The sequence below is a fragment of the Branchiostoma lanceolatum genome, chromosome 9, assembly GCF_035083965.1.
Source record: "Branchiostoma lanceolatum isolate klBraLanc5 chromosome 9, klBraLanc5.hap2, whole genome shotgun sequence".
Lineage (NCBI taxonomy): Eukaryota > Metazoa > Chordata > Leptocardii > Amphioxiformes > Branchiostomatidae > Branchiostoma > Branchiostoma lanceolatum.
This window is the reverse complement of record NC_089730.1, coordinates 14,525,324-14,543,709: the sequence shown is the minus strand read 5'-3', so window position 1 is coordinate 14,543,709 and position 18,386 is coordinate 14,525,324. Positions and strand designations below refer to the sequence as shown.

The window sequence follows — 18,386 nt, the reverse complement described above, 5'->3', positions numbered from 1 at the left end:
AAAGAAATGGCGGAACTACAGGATGTAACGTTAGCACTGACAGAACTGGCACGGTACCAGAAAACTTTCCACTTTCCAACGTCAGACATCACCAGGCATTTAGCTAGTAGGGCATCAGGGTGTCTTCTGGACGCCCTACACCAAGAAAACAAAGAAATTAGAAACTTTTGAAGTGGATACCAAAAGGACATGCCTAAGTTTTACCAATTATCCCCGGCAAAGGCCCAAAGACTACTGCAGCAGCAGAACACAGTGGACTACTACTAAGGCCCAATTTCCTGTGAGTTCCACAAGACAGGTTGTAATGGAGTTGTCATTTACTCTGGCGAAACATGTTTTACAAGAGACTACTTGTAGAAATGACGGAACTACAGGATGGAGCACAGGCGGAACTGGCAAACGACCAGAAAACTTTCCACTCTCCAACATCAGATATCACAAAACTGCCATGACTCGACGTGTTGGCAACGCAAGCTTTGTATGATTGTAGAAAAGCAGACATCTCTCTGTGGCGCAAGCGGTAATGCAACCATGCTGCTTGGCCATCTGGATCAAATTTCATGGATCTGTGGGCCGGAGTTCCATTCGAGGGTTGTCCTAGCTTGGACATGTTGTATTTGTCATTTTGGACGCTGATGTCAAGTGGGTGACCCAGTGGACGAGAGCTTTGGGTTAGCCTCAAGCATCAAAGAACGTAAAAGAACCCAACACACTTAAAAGAGAAGGGGTGGCCCGTGTGCTTGGCTTAAAAAAACGTGAGCCGTAAAGAAGCCGCATTGCACTGCTACTAGCTACATGAAAAAACATCATGCTTCACCTCAATTCAGGATGACTGATTTAACTTCCATTTTTATCCCAAAGGCAGAAAACATGAAATTTACATAAATCTTTGCCCAGTGTGCTTTTAAAACTTCTCTTTGAATGACAGCAGAGATGTTAAGGCAGTAAGCAGCTAAGGGATAGGACTTGTGTCATGTCTTAGTTTGTAGGCTTTAACATTTACTAACACTATGCCAGACCTGGCAGTACACTGGCATTATGGCTACTGGCATTGTTTCGAGGAAAACACTTTTTACTTGGGAGAGCTGTAAGATATATATTTGTATTATGTTAAAATATACAAGAAAAGTTGATTGTTATCATATCTGTTGCAGACGTTCACCATGCGCAGAAGTGTGGCCATCCTGGCAGGACTATGGGTACTGGCTGTGGTGCTGTCCATACCACTGGTGGCCGGTAAGTAGGGGCAGTTTTATCACTGAACTAAGAGAAATTAAACTGATACAAGAAGCTCTCCAGCATCAGCTCTGCTCATTTTGTGACCTGGGAGAGCAAGGCCATGTGACACAACGGTATTATAGACAGGTGGGGTGGGGGAGGGTGGTTGTTTGGCGGACGGTGGCGGCCTTGGTCACGGTTTAAGGATGGGGAGCAGGATCTGATGTGCACTGCCTCTTTCACTCCATGCTCAAACCATCTGCTCTTTCTGTAATTTTATCATCTTGTGTAATTACAAATTCTTGACCAAATTTGAAACTGGGAAAACTGTTATGTAGGCCATATTCTGAATACTGCAATCATACTTTCATAGGTAAAGCTGGGGGGAAGTGACAACTGGAGTGTGGTACATGCATACCGTCTCCAGTCATGTCTATGTTGTCATGGTAATGATTTAACTTGCCACCTGCATTATATTAACCAGATTATTCTCCATTTTTCCTTAACATGGTCATATTTGCCCTTGGTGTTGAAAACACTGCTGTTTCAGTATCACAGACAGGTCCTGTAGACACGGCCTGCATCCAGACATCATAAAGCACAATTTACATAAAGTCTTATCGAACTACATTTCTACAAGAAATCCATCACATTCAAGCACTCAAAAGCACCACCTTTAAAAATCTTTACAGTTCCTTTCGTACAAGTTTAACTCCTGAAGTGATGAATGTATCCAAACTTAAAAGGATTCTACAGCACTCGTGAGATGTTCCTGTAGACACGGTGTCTCCATATCAGAGCTAAGGGAACCGTGGAGGATGAGAAAAATGATGCGATCTTGTCATGTTTACCAGAGCCTGAGGACAGATTTCATCATTAATACATGCAGAATCCACCCACACTGCCACCTACTGAGATATGTGACGTGATTAAACAACCCGTAGGTACATGTATAACCTTGTAAAATGCTAAAAACAAATCAATCAGGTCAAAGTAATGTCACGACAAGGTCTACATCTACATTTCGGTGGGGGGAGTTGAGGTCCCGGGCTAAAGCGGGCAGGCCTTCAGTCTGCCACGGAACGACTCAACAGTGAGGGCTGTCGCAACCGTGCCAGGCAGGGTGTTCCACTGTGGGATAGTACGGGCAAAGAAGGAGTGTTTATATGTATCGTTTCTTGCGTGGATGGTGTAAAACTTGAGTTTGTGGCTCCCCCAGAGAGTATCAAGTTCTCCAGAACCTATGCCCCATTTCACATGCATGTAACTGTAAGTGGGCACAAGTAACAATAAACTGGCTGTTTGTTACATTGGAATTAGAGTTTAACTGCATTTTTGATCTTGTTTTCCTTTGAAATATAATTGACTAATTGTACATCAAAGAAAACATAAGATCAAGCCAGGAAACTCACTGTCGCTGCTATGGCTTGTCTATTCAGAGCATTATGAGAGAGCTCAGGAAAACAAATGGTTAGAGTTGTAAAATCAAACTTACACCTAACTGGGGATGCAGGGCTTAGGATGAAAGTAGGAAGGAAATCAAAAATGATTCTAACTGCCCTCTCCTTAATGGAATCTTGATTTTGTTTCATGTAGGATTCATTGCGAAAGACAGCTTTCACAACTCAAACCTTTTACAGCTATGTGCAGTAGAGACTGGGCCTCTAGAATATCAAGTACAAATGAGTACTGTGTATGGAATGAGATAGGGCTATAAGTCATGCTATGGCACCATGTATAACACTCTAACTAGTCTAAGAACTATCTTTCACACATAGGAAGCAACCAAGGCCCTGAAAAAATTGTGGAGAGATTCCTCAATTAATTCCAGGGCATTGGGGAAAATAAAGAAGAGTTCAATATGCAGCTTCTCTCCTTCTTTTCTTGCAAAAAACATATCTTAGACTGCTTTTTTTTCACCATTTGGAGTCCATTTATGATAATTTCGTACTCACAACTTTTGAGACCTATAACTTTAAAAACCCTTAAGAAATGTACTGCTAGCCATGCTAATATGGGTTCAAGTTGGGACAGCTGGTCATGTTGATGGAGAATAATAGATCTCAGACTTAGTGGTTTGAGGCATAACTACAGAAAATGAAGTTAACATCAGTCCCTGTTCAGTGATACACCTGTGTCTTGTCACAATTAGGGGGAAGAATGAGCTGACCGCTACGCGAACTTTTCATTACTACACATTTCCCACATACAAACGACTGTATAACAGGGCATATCTTCTTCCTAAGTAAGATGCATGGGCCTTAGACATAAGACTCTCCGTGTGTTTTCTGTGACCACAACAACCCTAGGGATCCAGATGAATGTCACATGATAATTCAGGATTTGAAAAGTCCCGAGTGTGGCATATCAAGTACTACAAATAACTGCAATAAAGGTGCTTGGACGCAAATACAACAACGCCACAATTCCCAGCGACATTCGTCAGGCTTCCCTAGCTAGTCATTTATATTGTAGATCCATTCAAGTTCGAGGAGAAAGGGAACAAAGGGAGGCATTCATCATGATTAAAGTTTGCAGTGGGGCGACTACATGTTCACAATGGACAGGTCACTGCAAAAATTGTAAACATAAACCCACCACAAAGATGTTGAAAGTTTGCTATGGTCATGCAGAATGCATTGCTGATGGAAATATTTGTATTGTGCTGGATGTGGTGACTCCGCACAAATCATGAACATAAACCTACTGCAAATATTTCGAGATCTGCTCTGTTGAAAGCTTGCTGTGGGCACAAAGAGTGCATTAATGAAGGAAAAATCTGTACTGTTCTGGATGACTTTGTGGTGCCTTTACAATTGAGAGGTCACCGCAAAAATTGTGAACATAGACCGGGTTACCCATCACAAATATTTCAAGATTTGGTTTGTTGAAAGTTTGATGTTGGAACATAGAATGCATTACTGTCAGAAACTCTGTATTGTTCACAATGCCTTGGAGAGGTCACAAACATAAATTCACCGTGATTATTTCAAGATTTACAAAGAATTTCCACTTCCTTTATTCACTGCTCTTGGTTTGATGTTAAAGCATGGTGGCCTTTCTGAAAGTCGGTCTGTATTTATGCAGTATCATGCTCCTTCAGGCAGAAACACCCAAGTAGTGCATCAGGCCTCGGCTGGATTAATAGAGTAAAAGGGAGTACCTGACAAGAATAGGCAATTTGCAAGTTGGAAGGTTTCTGAGGGTAAAAGATAAAAGGTAGTCCAGTAGCCTTTTTCAGGCCGTAAGGAAATCAAGCTTAAGAATGATTAAAAGAGATTTAACGGCTCTTGGTGACAAATGTGCAGACGTTGGCACATTGGCACATTAAATCCGTGTGTGTTTTTTTGCACACTTTTCACAGATTAGCCAAAGAGGCTAGGTGGGAGTTACTCCTTCGCCAAGTTAGGGACCTATTGCTTCTGAGCTCACCCAACACTCTAACTGTAATGCCACACTGACACCACTAAAAGAATGATTGATCTATATGTCTTAGCTCACAATCCTACCTAAGAAAAATGTTCGAAACATAACTTCAACCCAATTACAAACTGAAAACTTCTTGCCGCCAGGCAGACTCAACCTTTAACGCATACCCCTGTATGCGCCCAGAGCTATGCTCTGTAGGACACTCAGCGAATCCTACAGGGATATACGTCCACTGAGAGAGGCTGCTGACAATCACCCTGTGATGTATTACTTCCCTCTCACGCTGACATTCTGTGGCAGTTTTACAACATCAGAAGTCGTGCCGAGGTCAGGCTAAGTCCTATACCGTTGTGATGAGGACATGTTTGAGGGTTCTGTGTGACTTGTGGGTGTGATTTACCCACCGATGCATTGAAGTGAGCATCATTACTGAAATGTCAAAGTGTCTTTAGCCAACCTATAATGACTGTATATTGCTAAATTATGGGAAAAGGAAGGTCTACTCTATTCACTCTTAACTTTGCTAAAGTCAATTTGCTATCGTGAGGGTGGTGACACAAAGTCAAATGCAACCATTGTGACAGTTTTCTTGTACATGATGGCAGTGAGGCTTTGTCCAACTGTCCAAGCAGATTTACCATTGGGAAGACAGTATCCAATAGGCCATTGGTGCCCTTTGGATACTGTTTTTCCACCGATAGGTCTGCTTTGAGATAAGTGTGACTTAACAGTTGGTATGTTGAACTAGCATCTTAATAGTACTAACTCAATAATGTGAAGTGATTCTTAGTCTGAGAATGGCAAAAGCACAACACACACTCATCATCATACTGTACTACATTACATGTTGATTTGACTACAGTCAAACCTGTATTAGCGGCCACCTTTGCATAGCGGCCACCTGCCCATAGTGGTCACTTTTTGTCGGTCCCTTGGATTTTTCCCATTGACATAAGCATTAAGAATTAGGCTATAGCGGCCACCTGTCCAACGCGGTCGCGGCCAGACGATTTTCGGTCCCGCGAGTACAGTAACACTGCCGATAACGGGCAATGTGCGCCGGTGGAAGCCGCATCGCCACCACACGCCGGGTTCAAAATCTTCATTTTTTTAATGCAGTTACCAAGTTTATGTGAACTCAACTTGACAGGATAATAATGATAAAGAAAACAAGAATGTTTTATCTTTGTTAGATTATCCCAAAGACATTATATAGGATCCATGGTTTGGCGCGAACTGAAGTATTTCTTCACATGGCTTGCGTTTGTACATCGTAGCATATTTGACTATTTCTGTGCATTTGGACTGGGCAAAAATTACGGTAGTTTTTGGAAAATACAGCCCGCACATGTATCTGATGCGCTAAGTTCGCGAATTGTTTCAATATCGGCCCAATATTTCCGTTTTCCCCGGGAATTCATCCGAAAATGTGCCCAAACACGATTTTCAAAATGGCGTAGCAGCATAAAGGTCATCGAAAGACACCACTGTTGCGGAGGTATAGTGTGTTAAATTTATTTTGCTGCAAACTATCACTGAGGATAATTACTAAACCAAAAGCCTCAAACTAAATATGGATAACATTACTATGATGTATAATTTGGGCTGTTGCAATTTTCCTAACAGAAAAAAGCCCTCAAAAGAGCGACCTTCCGCTCATTACCCTATTAGCACAATGGTAGAAGCCGATCGTGACAAGCAAACAACAACAGACAAGGAAAATTGTCGCCACGATTTTATGTTTGAAAACGGTCGAAAACTAACAGTAAGTGGCAACTGAGCAACATAAATTTTGTTCTAAACTAACTAGGTGGCATTTTGCTGCGAAGGACAAGAATCGAATTTCTAAAATATGCCTTACCTATGTTAATGTTTACATGTGTACTGTGCGGTGAATAAAAAAAATGTATCTCAGTGGGTACTGAAAACATGTGTCACTCGTGGTCAATTAATCAACATTTTCTCCATAGCGGCCACCTGTCCTTAGCGGCCAGTTTTGGCCAGTCCCTTGAGTGACCGCTATAGACAGGTTTGACTGTACTATAAAAGCACTTGTGCTATCAAGAAATAACTTAGAGGTAGTGCTATCAATAAATAACATTAACAAGTGAGTACAGCCATGCTACGGCAAATATGATAAATATTGCATCAGCTAACTCTGTTGCTATTAGAGGAGTACAACTCTTTTTGAAGCACACGCACCATGGGTTCTTTTGTCATGCTAGCTGATTTGCGGCTCAACCCGTAAGATCACAGAGATCTTAGCCTAAAGCAGTGGAGGCTTAAGTGCTCTGGAGGCGGGGATACCCTCATTAATCAAGATCACATCCCACAGCCACACTCTCTACAACCTGATCAATCTCTTACATGATAATGCTATTCTGGGGGGTTCTTTCTAAACCCCAAATAAATTTTCCAGGTCAGATAGACAGTGAGACACGTTACATGACATTGTATATCTCACGACTTAGGAACTTGGTCGCGAGATTAGGTGATCACGGACCGTGCTTTCGGGAGGGATTGGAAGAACTTTCTGTTTTACTGTAAATTCATTAAAGTCTTCAGGGACTTAATTTCGCAGTGGGACGACTGGGGGAAAATGAGGCATTTGAGGTGTTTTAAGTTCTCGGTTGAAACTAGGGATGCATACCTAAACCCACGTTCAGGTTCAGGTCCGGATTCAAATCTAAAGGTTTAGGCTCAGGTCCGGACCTACTAAGTCTGAACCTGAACCCATGACATTTAAGTTCTCGGCTTATACAAAACTGAAATACAGAGCACGAGTTTGCAGTCTGAACAGTTGGCAGTGAGCTCTAACCACAAATTTAAAAAAACTATCATATATCTGATCATATAATGAAACTTTCAAAATCTACAGTCAGCCCTTAAATTTGTTTTTCAGCTAAATCTGCAAGCTCCCAATATCTCCCCTAAAACTAGTTAAGTTGAGGCTTTGATATGAAGTTTTGATGAGTATATTCATCAAGCTGATATCCTATTGCTTTGATGTAGAGCCAGCTGCTTTTACAGTTACAGTAATAGTTATCTACTATAATTCAGCTCCCAGCTCAGTAGGTGATAACAACACTCCATCCAAGTTCAATACCGTCATTTCGTTGATGAGAATCTGTAATTTGCACTATCTGAATTGGACATTCCCGAGGTTGCGTACGTTAATGGAAGCTTTGAAGGCTCAATCTTGTCGGATCAGTCTGTTTTTAATGGAGATCCTCTCTATGGTGTTACTGTTACGTAATGATTGAAACTAGTAATTACTTTTACAACTGCATAGTGAATTGGCTTCCTGGGTGTAGCCTTAGTGGATAACACATTATTTTTGGTACCTTCAGTGCCGTTTTTTTGGGTAAAATCAAACTCTTAAAAAGATCTTGGATTTTCCCTACAGTTAGCACCAGCATCGATCTGTAGTGCCATGAAAGAAATATCAGGGTAAGCACAATTTACCAACAGCATAGTCTTCATTTTCATGAAACTAGCTTTACACAACCTGCAATAAGCACCTATGTGACAGAGTCACCTAGTAGCTAGTATAAGGCTGGACGATACATGGCCCAGAGAGTTCCCCCAATAAATAGAAGTAGGGCTGTCCAGAGAACCAGAAGACGCATACTGAGAAAGGAGCTCTAGGACTCAATGTACACATTTATCAGATTAGGAAAAGACTAGAAGAAGGTATTCCACTCAAGTTGTGACTGAGCTGTTTCTAAGTTGGATAAAGAGAAAAAAAGAGACAAGATTCCTAAAAGTAAGACTGCCAAACAAGTTAAGTATGGACATACATGTATACATTGTACATCATGTCATTCCATTATGAAATGCGTAATCCCCAACATGTGATGCACTTACTAGGACATGTAGATTATAAAACTTGATTATATATAACTGTACGAGGTAGTAAGTCACCTACAACGTGTGTAGCAGATGAAAAATTACCCATCAATGTACGTATACATCTGGGATTATGATAATGAATCCACCGCAAACCACAACTTCCGAGTATAAAGATTCACATCTACAAAATGAATGGTGTGGTTCCAACCTACTGCAGTCCCGGATATTACATGGAACAAAGACAAAAAGCCTTGAATTGATTTTCTAAAATTCTGAACAAGATAGGTATCCCTGGCTTACATGTACTTTGCAATATGTACTTGGGCCAATGCCAATATTTCTCAATACTGAGGCAAAAAGCCTTGCAAATATAGATCTATCAAGATAGAATTGATTGTTCAAAATTCTGAACAAGATTATTAAGTATCCCTCAGACTTACAAACTGTACATGTACTTGGGAATCTGTACTTGGGACAATGCCAATATTTTCTAATGTTGAGACAAAAAGCCTTGCAGATATATGAAGATAGAATTGATTGTTTAAAATTTTGAACTAGATTATTACATATCTCTGGCTTACATGTACTTTGAAATCTGTACTTGGGATGATGCCAATATTTCTCAATGCTGAGGCAAAAAGCCTTGCAGATATATCAAGATAGAATTAATAAGTTAAAATTCTGAACTACATTGTAAATCATTACATATCCCTGGCTTAGATGTACTTTGCAATCTATACTTGGGACGATGCCAATATTTCCCAATTCTGACTTTTATATTCAGCTGAAGACATAAGCCCCAGTTACACAGTTGATGAGCTTTGGTCATATGTGTTGATCACCAGATGGTTGCCAAAGTTAAAAATCCTGAGAGACTTGAGCATTGTTTTTTTTACCTAAAAATTGTACCCCATCAAATTAGACGGGGCTTGGGGCCTGTGCACATCCACAATGTCATGTACCGATCCTTAAAACTTGTGCCATGATCAAGAGAACACCGGGCGTATTACAGCCCAAAATGTCGTTCAGGGCTCACAGACTAAGAGTCTTTTCATAATGTAGGGCATTTGCCTCTTTAAACATTTAGTAAAAACATGTGTGAGATGTTGAACATTTTCAGAAACTGAAAGTGATGTCAAACCAGTTTAGCTCAAATGAATGCAACATTTGAGCTAATTTTCCACTGGACTGATGCTACATGTACATGTATGTACAGTACATTTATATACAGGATAATTGTAACAGAGAAATTCCCCAAGCTCTTTTCAACAAATACAATGAACAGTGGAAAACAGCTTAACGTCCTGTCCTAAGGTATCACTGCGACCCTTTCCAGTAGCGCGCATGTTGAGTGAGCCACACAGCTGGGATCGAAGTCACAGCTTCTTGGTCCACAGGCAGAATCTCTAAAAACTGGACTACCTACGCTACACGCAGAAATGATCAATGTATACCGGTATGTATTTCTTTGAGGATTTTTGTCCCTAAGCGATTAATAGACTATGGTCAGGGAGAAAGTTAATTCCAGTTACATGTACATTGTATAAAATGCATGTCTCTGACAATCCATTACGATACATCAACAGAAACACTGTCAGAGGGACACAAGAGTTCCATATTGGGGAGTAATCTCAACATTAAGGTCCGTGCCCCACCTTGTCATCAGTCAACGAGTATCAAAAGACCTGATCTTGTCTAGAGTGACAGTTGAGCCATCAGCTATCTACCCATCTCTTTGGCAGCGGAAATAAGCTGCTTGTACGGACATCACGACTGTCAGATATTAATGACAACTGTTCTGTTCCTTGGGCAAAGGGCTGAAGTTGACAAACAGAAAAGTTTTTCAAGCTAACATGAAAAATTACTATGATACCTTTATTGACTTTGACTGAGAGGAGAATACTCTTCATACGATAGCACTCAGTCTGGTAAGAAGCAACTTTTTTTATAGATCATGATGATAGAAATTTCAAATCCCCTACAATAGTACAAGACAAATAATTTAAGAGCAATGATTTACTTTGCTAACATGTTAAAAATGTTATTGAAATTGATGAAAGCTTCATGTAAATTGTACTGTAATGTACCTTGTTTCATGACCAGTAATTGAATATGTTGCTGGCCATATCAGTTAGAGAAGGTACAATGTAGCATTCAACTTCAATGTAATGAAATACAAAGACTCTAATAATAACGTAACATGACCTATTTACGTGCAGAACCTATTTACGTCCGGTTTGGCTCATGTCCACATGTTGCAGTGTATTATGCCAAAGCCTGTTCTCATGAGCAACAAAGAACATCATAAGTATGATCCTTAGCCATTTCTTTAATTTTTGCACAGCAAAAATAATGGCCATGCGTTTACCACGTGAACGCCACGTGCCGCGCATGTGGGGGGAAATTTACGGATAAACATTGTTTTTTTCCATCGCGTTAAGCAAGTGGCCAGACAGACATAGTGGTTTTACTATCATTTGTCTGCAGACTACTTTGAACAGTTACTGTGCATTTTTTTCTGGTCTATGTTCTTCAAGCGTAGCGCTAGAAGGGAAAACATTCAGAAGTGGACGATAATGGGTTATCCTAGCACAATTCTTCATCATATACCTCAGTATAAATACATGCTCGCACGGCGTTAAACAGGCGGAGAAAAACTTACAGACCATGCATTTTCTTTTTAGAAGAGCTGATACTTCTGCCCATGGGTTTGAAATTTGGCTCTGTCCGCGCGGTTTTAAGATAAATACGTTCTGAATAAATTGGACGTTAACTGGTTACCTTACGTTAGCATTCAACATTTGCATATGTTTGATAAACTACACAACTATTTTACACATATTGTCAATGTGTTATTTTACACAGCTAGTCACTGATGGAAGATAGCGGATGCTGTCTGAAACGTCTGACTGATTCAAAATTTTATCCAGTTGCTAGAGTAACTATTCTTGGCTTATCTTATTACCTGGATGTCTGACCTTCATCAACATATTTTACACACACATTGTATGTGGTTATCTAACTAATAAATCAATAACTTTAGCAGAATTTTTACCAAGAGCCAACCAAACCCCCGGTCTCCTTAAATGACCTTTTACTGAAACATGCTAGTACAGCGTAAAATGTAAATCACTCGCCTCAGGCCCTGCTCCTCAGCGCTACCTGTCGTACCTTACGTTCTCTCCACTGATCTGAGGTAAAAACCTAGCCGGGGGCAACCACCACCAACTATCCCGATCATACATCTTTTACAGTTAGAGGAACGTCTTATCTCCTGGTTAAAGCTTTAGGGAGGGCAATTTAGCACCAAAACAGCTCTTTTAGTAGTGCATCGTGAGGGTGTTATACACTGTACATCTTTTGTAAACAAACATAAACAGAAGATAAGGCATAACACCAGGCAGTTTAAGTGCTGAAGATAGATGAACAAGGAAGCACAATAACCATATTTTTGCATCAAACTTTTGGCACTTAAAGTTGTATGGTATGTCTATTTGCATGAGGTTACCGGTGTAAAAGTCAGGTTCGAGTTTATGGACAGTTTGTCATTCTGCCAAAAGACACACTGCTCCTGAATACCACGACCCATAGGTTTTGAGTCTGAGGGCCTTGTGAAGAGAAATAAAGTATAATCTAAAACTTAATTACAATATTAAAAATTTCAAGAACAACACCAGAACTTTAAGCACACATGTGCAGTTTGGGCAAGTGTAGCTTATCTTCCAACTAAATTTTCAATTTCTTTCAACTTTAATAAGACAATTTCTGATTAAATTAGATTACATTAATTTTGGTACATGTACCTCTGAATTTGGAACCACTTGAAGTTGTTTCTTCTTTAAAGTGCCTTTACTTTTGCCAGCAACTAGACCTGAAGTGTACAGTACATGCATTTATATTGTGACAAAAGCTGCTGTCAAGAAGGTGTAGGACATACATGCTGGATACATGCATACATGTATGTACATTGAAGAGGTTCTCATTATTTAAGCCAAAACCCTGCATCTGTCCTAACACTAACAGCAACTCGTGACGTGAGTTCCAAAAATATCGTCACGACTGAAAGTGCTTTGAAGGTCGACCACACATAGACATCTACCTGCTGATCTCCATGTCATTACGTCTAAATCCGATGTCATCATCCGACCACTTTACACAACGTTCTGACGTCACAACTCCATTACTCAATGCAACAGGGCCGTGCGGTGTCGATGATGAAACAAACCTCCAAAGTAGAACATAAGGAGATTATGCTGAGAATTTACTATGTATACATCACACGTACGATGACAGATCTTGCTTAGTTAAACCTCTTTTATATCTTGAGCCAGTGAAGCAAGCTTTAAGGAAAATATAGTATGACGTTTACTGGAATAAATAGCCAAGATTTTGAGTAAGTCCACAATTCTATACCCTTCTAACGCATGCATTTAGGTATTCTCTGCACTGCAACTCATCATCATAACTGCAACTGACTACAAGGTATAAAGTTAACATATAACCCAGTAGGAAGTTTTATTGGACAAAATTCTCCAACTGCAGGAGCTGAAAAAACAATGTAAAATAAGACCAAATATCGAGCAGAGATTGCCTTTTCCTCCTCCACCTCCTTGAGTAAGAACTTTCTCTCTGAAAGTTCTTCCGTGACTGCTTGTAACCTTTTGAAAGACCAAAGAACTTACATGATACTGCTGGTCATTGACATTCACACCCAAGGACAGTATAGGCCGGGCTTGACTACATACTGTTGCACCTGGGCAGCTTTTACGACAATTAAACTGCGTAAAACTGCCAGAAATACTATGACAAATCCCTCATGTGGTGGTGTAAATACAATAAAAATGGGGCACGCGTCTTCTGTTAATGTACCAGTGTCTATGATGGAAGGCCATAGGGATTTTCACCTTTATTTAGTAAAACCTTGTACTACCCAGTACAATTGTGTTTCTAAGGAAAGGGAAATTATGGAGTCCCTTTCTCAGAGACATTACAGCGCCATCATCAATCCTTCTTAGTAAGGTTTTTGCTGATGTGGCAATATAATTTTACTGACATTTCCCTGGGATTTCCGGGAAAGTCCAACGCCATTTTCCGCACCCTTCAGCGAATCTTCTGGGATTAGGTTCTGTTATACAGGACTTGAAAGGTAGTAATTCATGGTAGTTAACTTTTCTAAAGGAAGACACAGTCTTTCCTTGGCTTTTCTATGGGCACTTTTCTAATAACTACTCAAAAAACTTTTTCAATCATTCAGTTTGAGAGTATTCTAAAACTTCTTGTGAAAGACGGCCAAACTTCTAACCTTTAAACTTGACAGCAGACTTTATAGTAAAAATTATACCATGTTAAGATGATAAATGTTATACCAAGATGATAAATGTTATACCATAAAAAGATCTACTTTCACCGGGAAAGACCCATGTTTATAATTTATGATAAGTGTGGTGGGTTCTTTCACGTGCTCTAGGTTTATCTCTCCTCAAACACGGGACCTCCAGCTTTGCGTCCCATCCAAAAGGATGTCCCTAACCAAAGCTAAGTACCCATTTGTTCCTGAGTTCAGCAAGGCAATTGGGGCCTGCTAGGGATTCAAACCCAAAACCTTTAGATTTTAAGTCAAACAACCCTAAGCACCATAGGGTTAGGCAGGAGGACAAGGTTTATGGTGTGTGGTTTACATGCATGATTATGTAATTCAAAGATTTATAGCACGTTTCAACTGTTGTTACAGGTTGGGGTGCCATCAGGTACAAGCCAGAGATCTTCATGTGCACGTTCGACTCCAACGGCGCCGCCCCCTACACCATCTTCATCGTGATCGCCGGGACGATCATCCCACTCGCCGTCACAGCTAAGTGCTACATCCAGCTGTTTTGGACCGTGCACAGGACCCAGGACCGCGTCAACCAGCGCCGCAGCAGTGTCTCCAGGTAGGTAGCATGCAAACTCCATTGCAGTACATTCAATGCCCGCAAAACTCTTGAGACTATATGTTGTCACGTTGTGATGTTCATTTTTAACTGTCTTGTGTAATCTTGATTGTTATTTCAACAATGATAAGGTTTTAGAAAAGACGATCTGTGAATCTGCGTTATTCATTCTTTCTGAGAGAATGCCAAGCTGATATGACAATAAAGTTTTAAGTTTTAAAGTTAAGTGGCCTGCCTCTGGAATTAGAATCTGTGACTTTGATTCCTTCTGTATCGCTCAACTGACATGTCCTTTGGACGGGACTCTAAGCTGTAGTCCACTAGTCATTGTGCTTGTTGAAAAGAGCTAGGGGAATTCTCCCGGTACAATGAACCTGTAAATACAGTACAAAGCATCTGTCTTCTCTGTCACGACCAGTGGAAGTCTTGAATCTTATGAACTCTTCAGTGAGCTAAACTGGATCACTTTTTTTCCCTCCAGCATGTCCTCCAACCAGGCCGACAAGCAGCGGCTCGGGAAGAAGCTGCTTGCCGCCCTGATCGTGTTCGTGACGTGCTGGGGACCGTACGCCGTCGGGATGCTCGTGGCGACGTACAGACACGTGGAGGGGTGGGTGCACGTGGTGACCGTGTGGCTAGCGCTGATAGAGAGCGGGTTAAACGCCATCATCTATGGCTTCATGAATTCGCAGCTCCAGGCTGCCTATAAGGAGATGTTCACGCGGTGGAAAGCTGTGAGGAAAGAGAAGGCCTCCAGTCCAGAGCCTACTCCTGTGTGAAATAATGCTTAGACAGTAGGAGAGGACAACGAAAGACTGTAGACTATGGATGAGGGGGTACATGAACATGAAACTATAGAATATGATAATTGCCATCAATAATCATAGCCCTTACACAGGGACAGACCAAAATTCTGGAACGGCAAGAATGTGAAAGAAATTGAAGTGAATAAGGGCGGAATCAGCATAAATGCAATGCTGTACAATACCCTCAAGGTTAACTATACATAACATTGAAGAGGGGTGAGAATTCCCTTTTTTTAAGAGCTACTTCTCTTTGTTTTCTCTAGAATAACCATCATTTACAAGATGCTGCCTTCTAATATGATTTACCAGCCCTTGACAGCCTTAATTTTCTTCCCATTGAATATTGTTGTAACTGATATACTGTATCCTACATGTATATCAGTTCTACACATGGGAAGGGATGTATATCATGATAATGACCATGGCAAAGAGAAGCCTAAAGAGGCTTTCAAAAAAGGAAAGCATTATGATTACATATTTGCATCAATCTGTTTACTAACTCTTGATGATGTCTTTAAAAGTATCAATGAAAGCAAATTTCTCTGATGTATTATGTCATATGACTATATATAAAATGCTTGGGTACCACAGCGGAAAAGAAGGAGGGGAGGTCAACAGATAACATGGGAGAAAACTGTCATGAGAGACTTGGAGGAACTGAGCTTCACTTGGGAAGGAGTGAGAAGGCAGGCACTGGACAGAAGTGCGTGGAAAGCAGTGGTGGCCCGCATCGTCGACAGATGAAAGCGGCGACGATGATGATGATATATAAAATGTTGTGTACAGGACCTGTTCAGAGATATTAAAGGAAGTAATGATTATAATAAGACTAAACTGTACATGAAGTATTGATGTATGCTATTCCAGAAACACGTCTAGCAATACAGACTGACATATATGTATCTAAATGTACAATGAATATGAAAATGACTTGTGGACTGTCACTGCTAAAGATGGGTACTTGCATTGTAACATATTATGTACATACATGTACATTGTGTGTCACCATCATTTATGACAATGATACAGCAATATACGTACTTACACAAGTAATAGAGTACCAGTGCTTCAATACTCAAGCGTTAACGACAGTGGAAAATTCATACAAGATACAAATGTGAACTGATTGAGTGCCACTGTCTCTGTTGCAGTAAAGAGAAAACAATTCTCAAAACTGAAGAGGACCTTTATCAATGCAAATTAAGTATGAAAGACATGAATATATTTCACTTCAAGGGAAGTCTCGTTAACGTTTCGCACTCTGAAGTAGCCGTTTGGCACCCAATTCCCTGTTGGTTACAGAGTTGGGCAGTAGGGAGCAGGTTAGAAAAGTAATATAACTTAAAGTATAAGTTTTCAGCTTTTCTTCTGAGCCTGCAAATTGTTCCGTGCTGTCATCGATCTAATACTTCTGAGTTAGTTTAATGAATGTTGTCATGGCAGAAGGGATGGATACTCATTATCTATAAAATTTATTAATGATCCTCATGAGCCTAATATTGTCTATAAAGATTCATCAAACAAAATCATGTAACAGTAACCAAGAGGCCATTTGCAGAAAGAGACTGAGACACAAAGTCTATGTTTCAGTCCCACTGCAATAACACACAGGACAAATCATCCCGGATGTACATGTACTACACAATGATCAATCAACCTACAGAAGATTGTCTGTGAAGGTAACATATCACTAATGAATGAATAATGTATAGTGCAAAGATGTCAAAACTAAACTTTATCTAACATCTTACTAACAGTGACTGCAGCCGTGGTTAAAAATGTCCTGTGTCTTTAGGGCAGACTTTACATTTGTTTTTCGAAACTATTCTACTAGACATTCAAGTCCACTCCTCTTAGACTACAGCTCTGAGGCTTTAGTACATTGTACACTTCTTTACTCATCAGTAGACTTTTCTTTATTTCTTTTACACTCAGAAATCAAAAGAGCTGTAGACTAAGTCTACAAGACAAGTACCCGGTAGACTACGATGTCTAGTACAACAGTTTCAAAAAACAAGTGTAAACTAAAGTCCGCCTAAATTAGAAATTACAAGCAAGTTCAGAATGTTGGAACAGAACAAAGTTCCACTGTTGGAACTGCTGAATGCTATATGGACTTTGGGATGTCATGTTGACTTAAAACAATGAAATAAACCATCTATGTTATACAACATATCCTTTATCTCTGTCAACCTTTTTCTTGCTCCTGATGACTACATACAATGTACCTTCCTTGGGGAAATATACCAAGCATATTACAAGCAGTATTGTGTCTTTATCAGCCGCTTGAGTTTTCCCCTACCAAGCTTGTTCTCACCCTCTGGTATGATTTAACCTAATCTTGATCAAATCTTTTACACATTCATGTCAAAAGATATGCCATTTCTGTCTATCAAGATGTCTGCTGAAATGGCAATATCTGTTGTCCTGCCATTTGGCGATAAGATTTTGTAAAAAATGATGGAGATTGGGAAAAACAAGAGCCAGAGCCAAGCGCCACAGGGCAGCAGCAACAGCGGTCCAGACAGCGGACCACCAGTGCACAACATGTGGACGGCTGTGTGCCTCAAGCTTCGGACTGAGAAGCCACATGAGGGCACATCCCCCGTGAATGAGCAACACACTGACAGTCATCTTCGTCTTCGAAGGACTACCAATGACTCTTTATTATCATAAGTGACAGCTGATCTAAAACAACCAAGAGCCTAACCTCTGCTTGGAGAGTAGTTAACTGACCCCTGCCAACGAAAGCTCCAATATGACAGATGTGGACTGTACCACACCTTCAAGATGGGGGTGTCGATCTACATTTTGTATAATTCTCTAAAACCTGAAAATACTGCTAGGGTGTCCCAAATTACTGTGCATATATTGGCACCCCAATGACTACTGACAGGCCAAAATCTAAACAAATCCATCAAAAGGATTTTGAGCTATAGCTGCAAACACACAAACGCAGACCAAAAAACAATAATCCAGTCAGAGGTCACTGACCTCCTTTGCGGAGTAATAAGTGGCATAGACTTACCATTTCATCTCCATGCGCTGCAGGTACTCTGGCCCAGCGTTGCACACAGAGCACACGAAGAGGTAAAACCGGTCTCCATACAGCATGGGTTTCTCTAGGCACTGCACACATGCTAGAAAACAA

The 18,386-nt window shown here is 40.5% G+C and overlaps 2 protein-coding genes across 6 annotated transcripts in view; one reads left to right on the top strand and one right to left on the bottom strand.

Annotated features, from left to right (window-relative positions):
• LOC136442380 (melatonin receptor type 1C-like) overlaps positions 1–17,410 on the top strand; it is a 28,937-nt gene extending 11,527 nt beyond the window's left edge. For both annotated transcript variants that reach the window (XM_066439196.1, XM_066439197.1), the window contains 3 exons: positions 1,155–1,236; positions 14,231–14,429; positions 14,911–17,410. In XM_066439196.1, coding sequence (XP_066295293.1) covers positions 1,155–1,236; positions 14,231–14,429; positions 14,911–15,208 — 579 coding nt within the window. In that variant the 3' untranslated portion in view covers positions 15,209–17,410. The remainder of the gene's footprint in view (positions 1–1,154; positions 1,237–14,230; positions 14,430–14,910) is intronic.
• Positions 1–18,386, bottom strand: part of LOC136441537 (metal-response element-binding transcription factor 2-like) — a 53,472-nt gene that overhangs the window by 27,435 nt on the left and 7,651 nt on the right. For all 4 annotated transcript variants that reach the window (XM_066437878.1, XM_066437880.1, XM_066437881.1 and 1 more), the window contains one exon: positions 18,264–18,375. In XM_066437878.1, the coding sequence (XP_066293975.1) occupies positions 18,264–18,375 (112 nt within the window). The remainder of the gene's footprint in view (positions 1–18,263; positions 18,376–18,386) is intronic.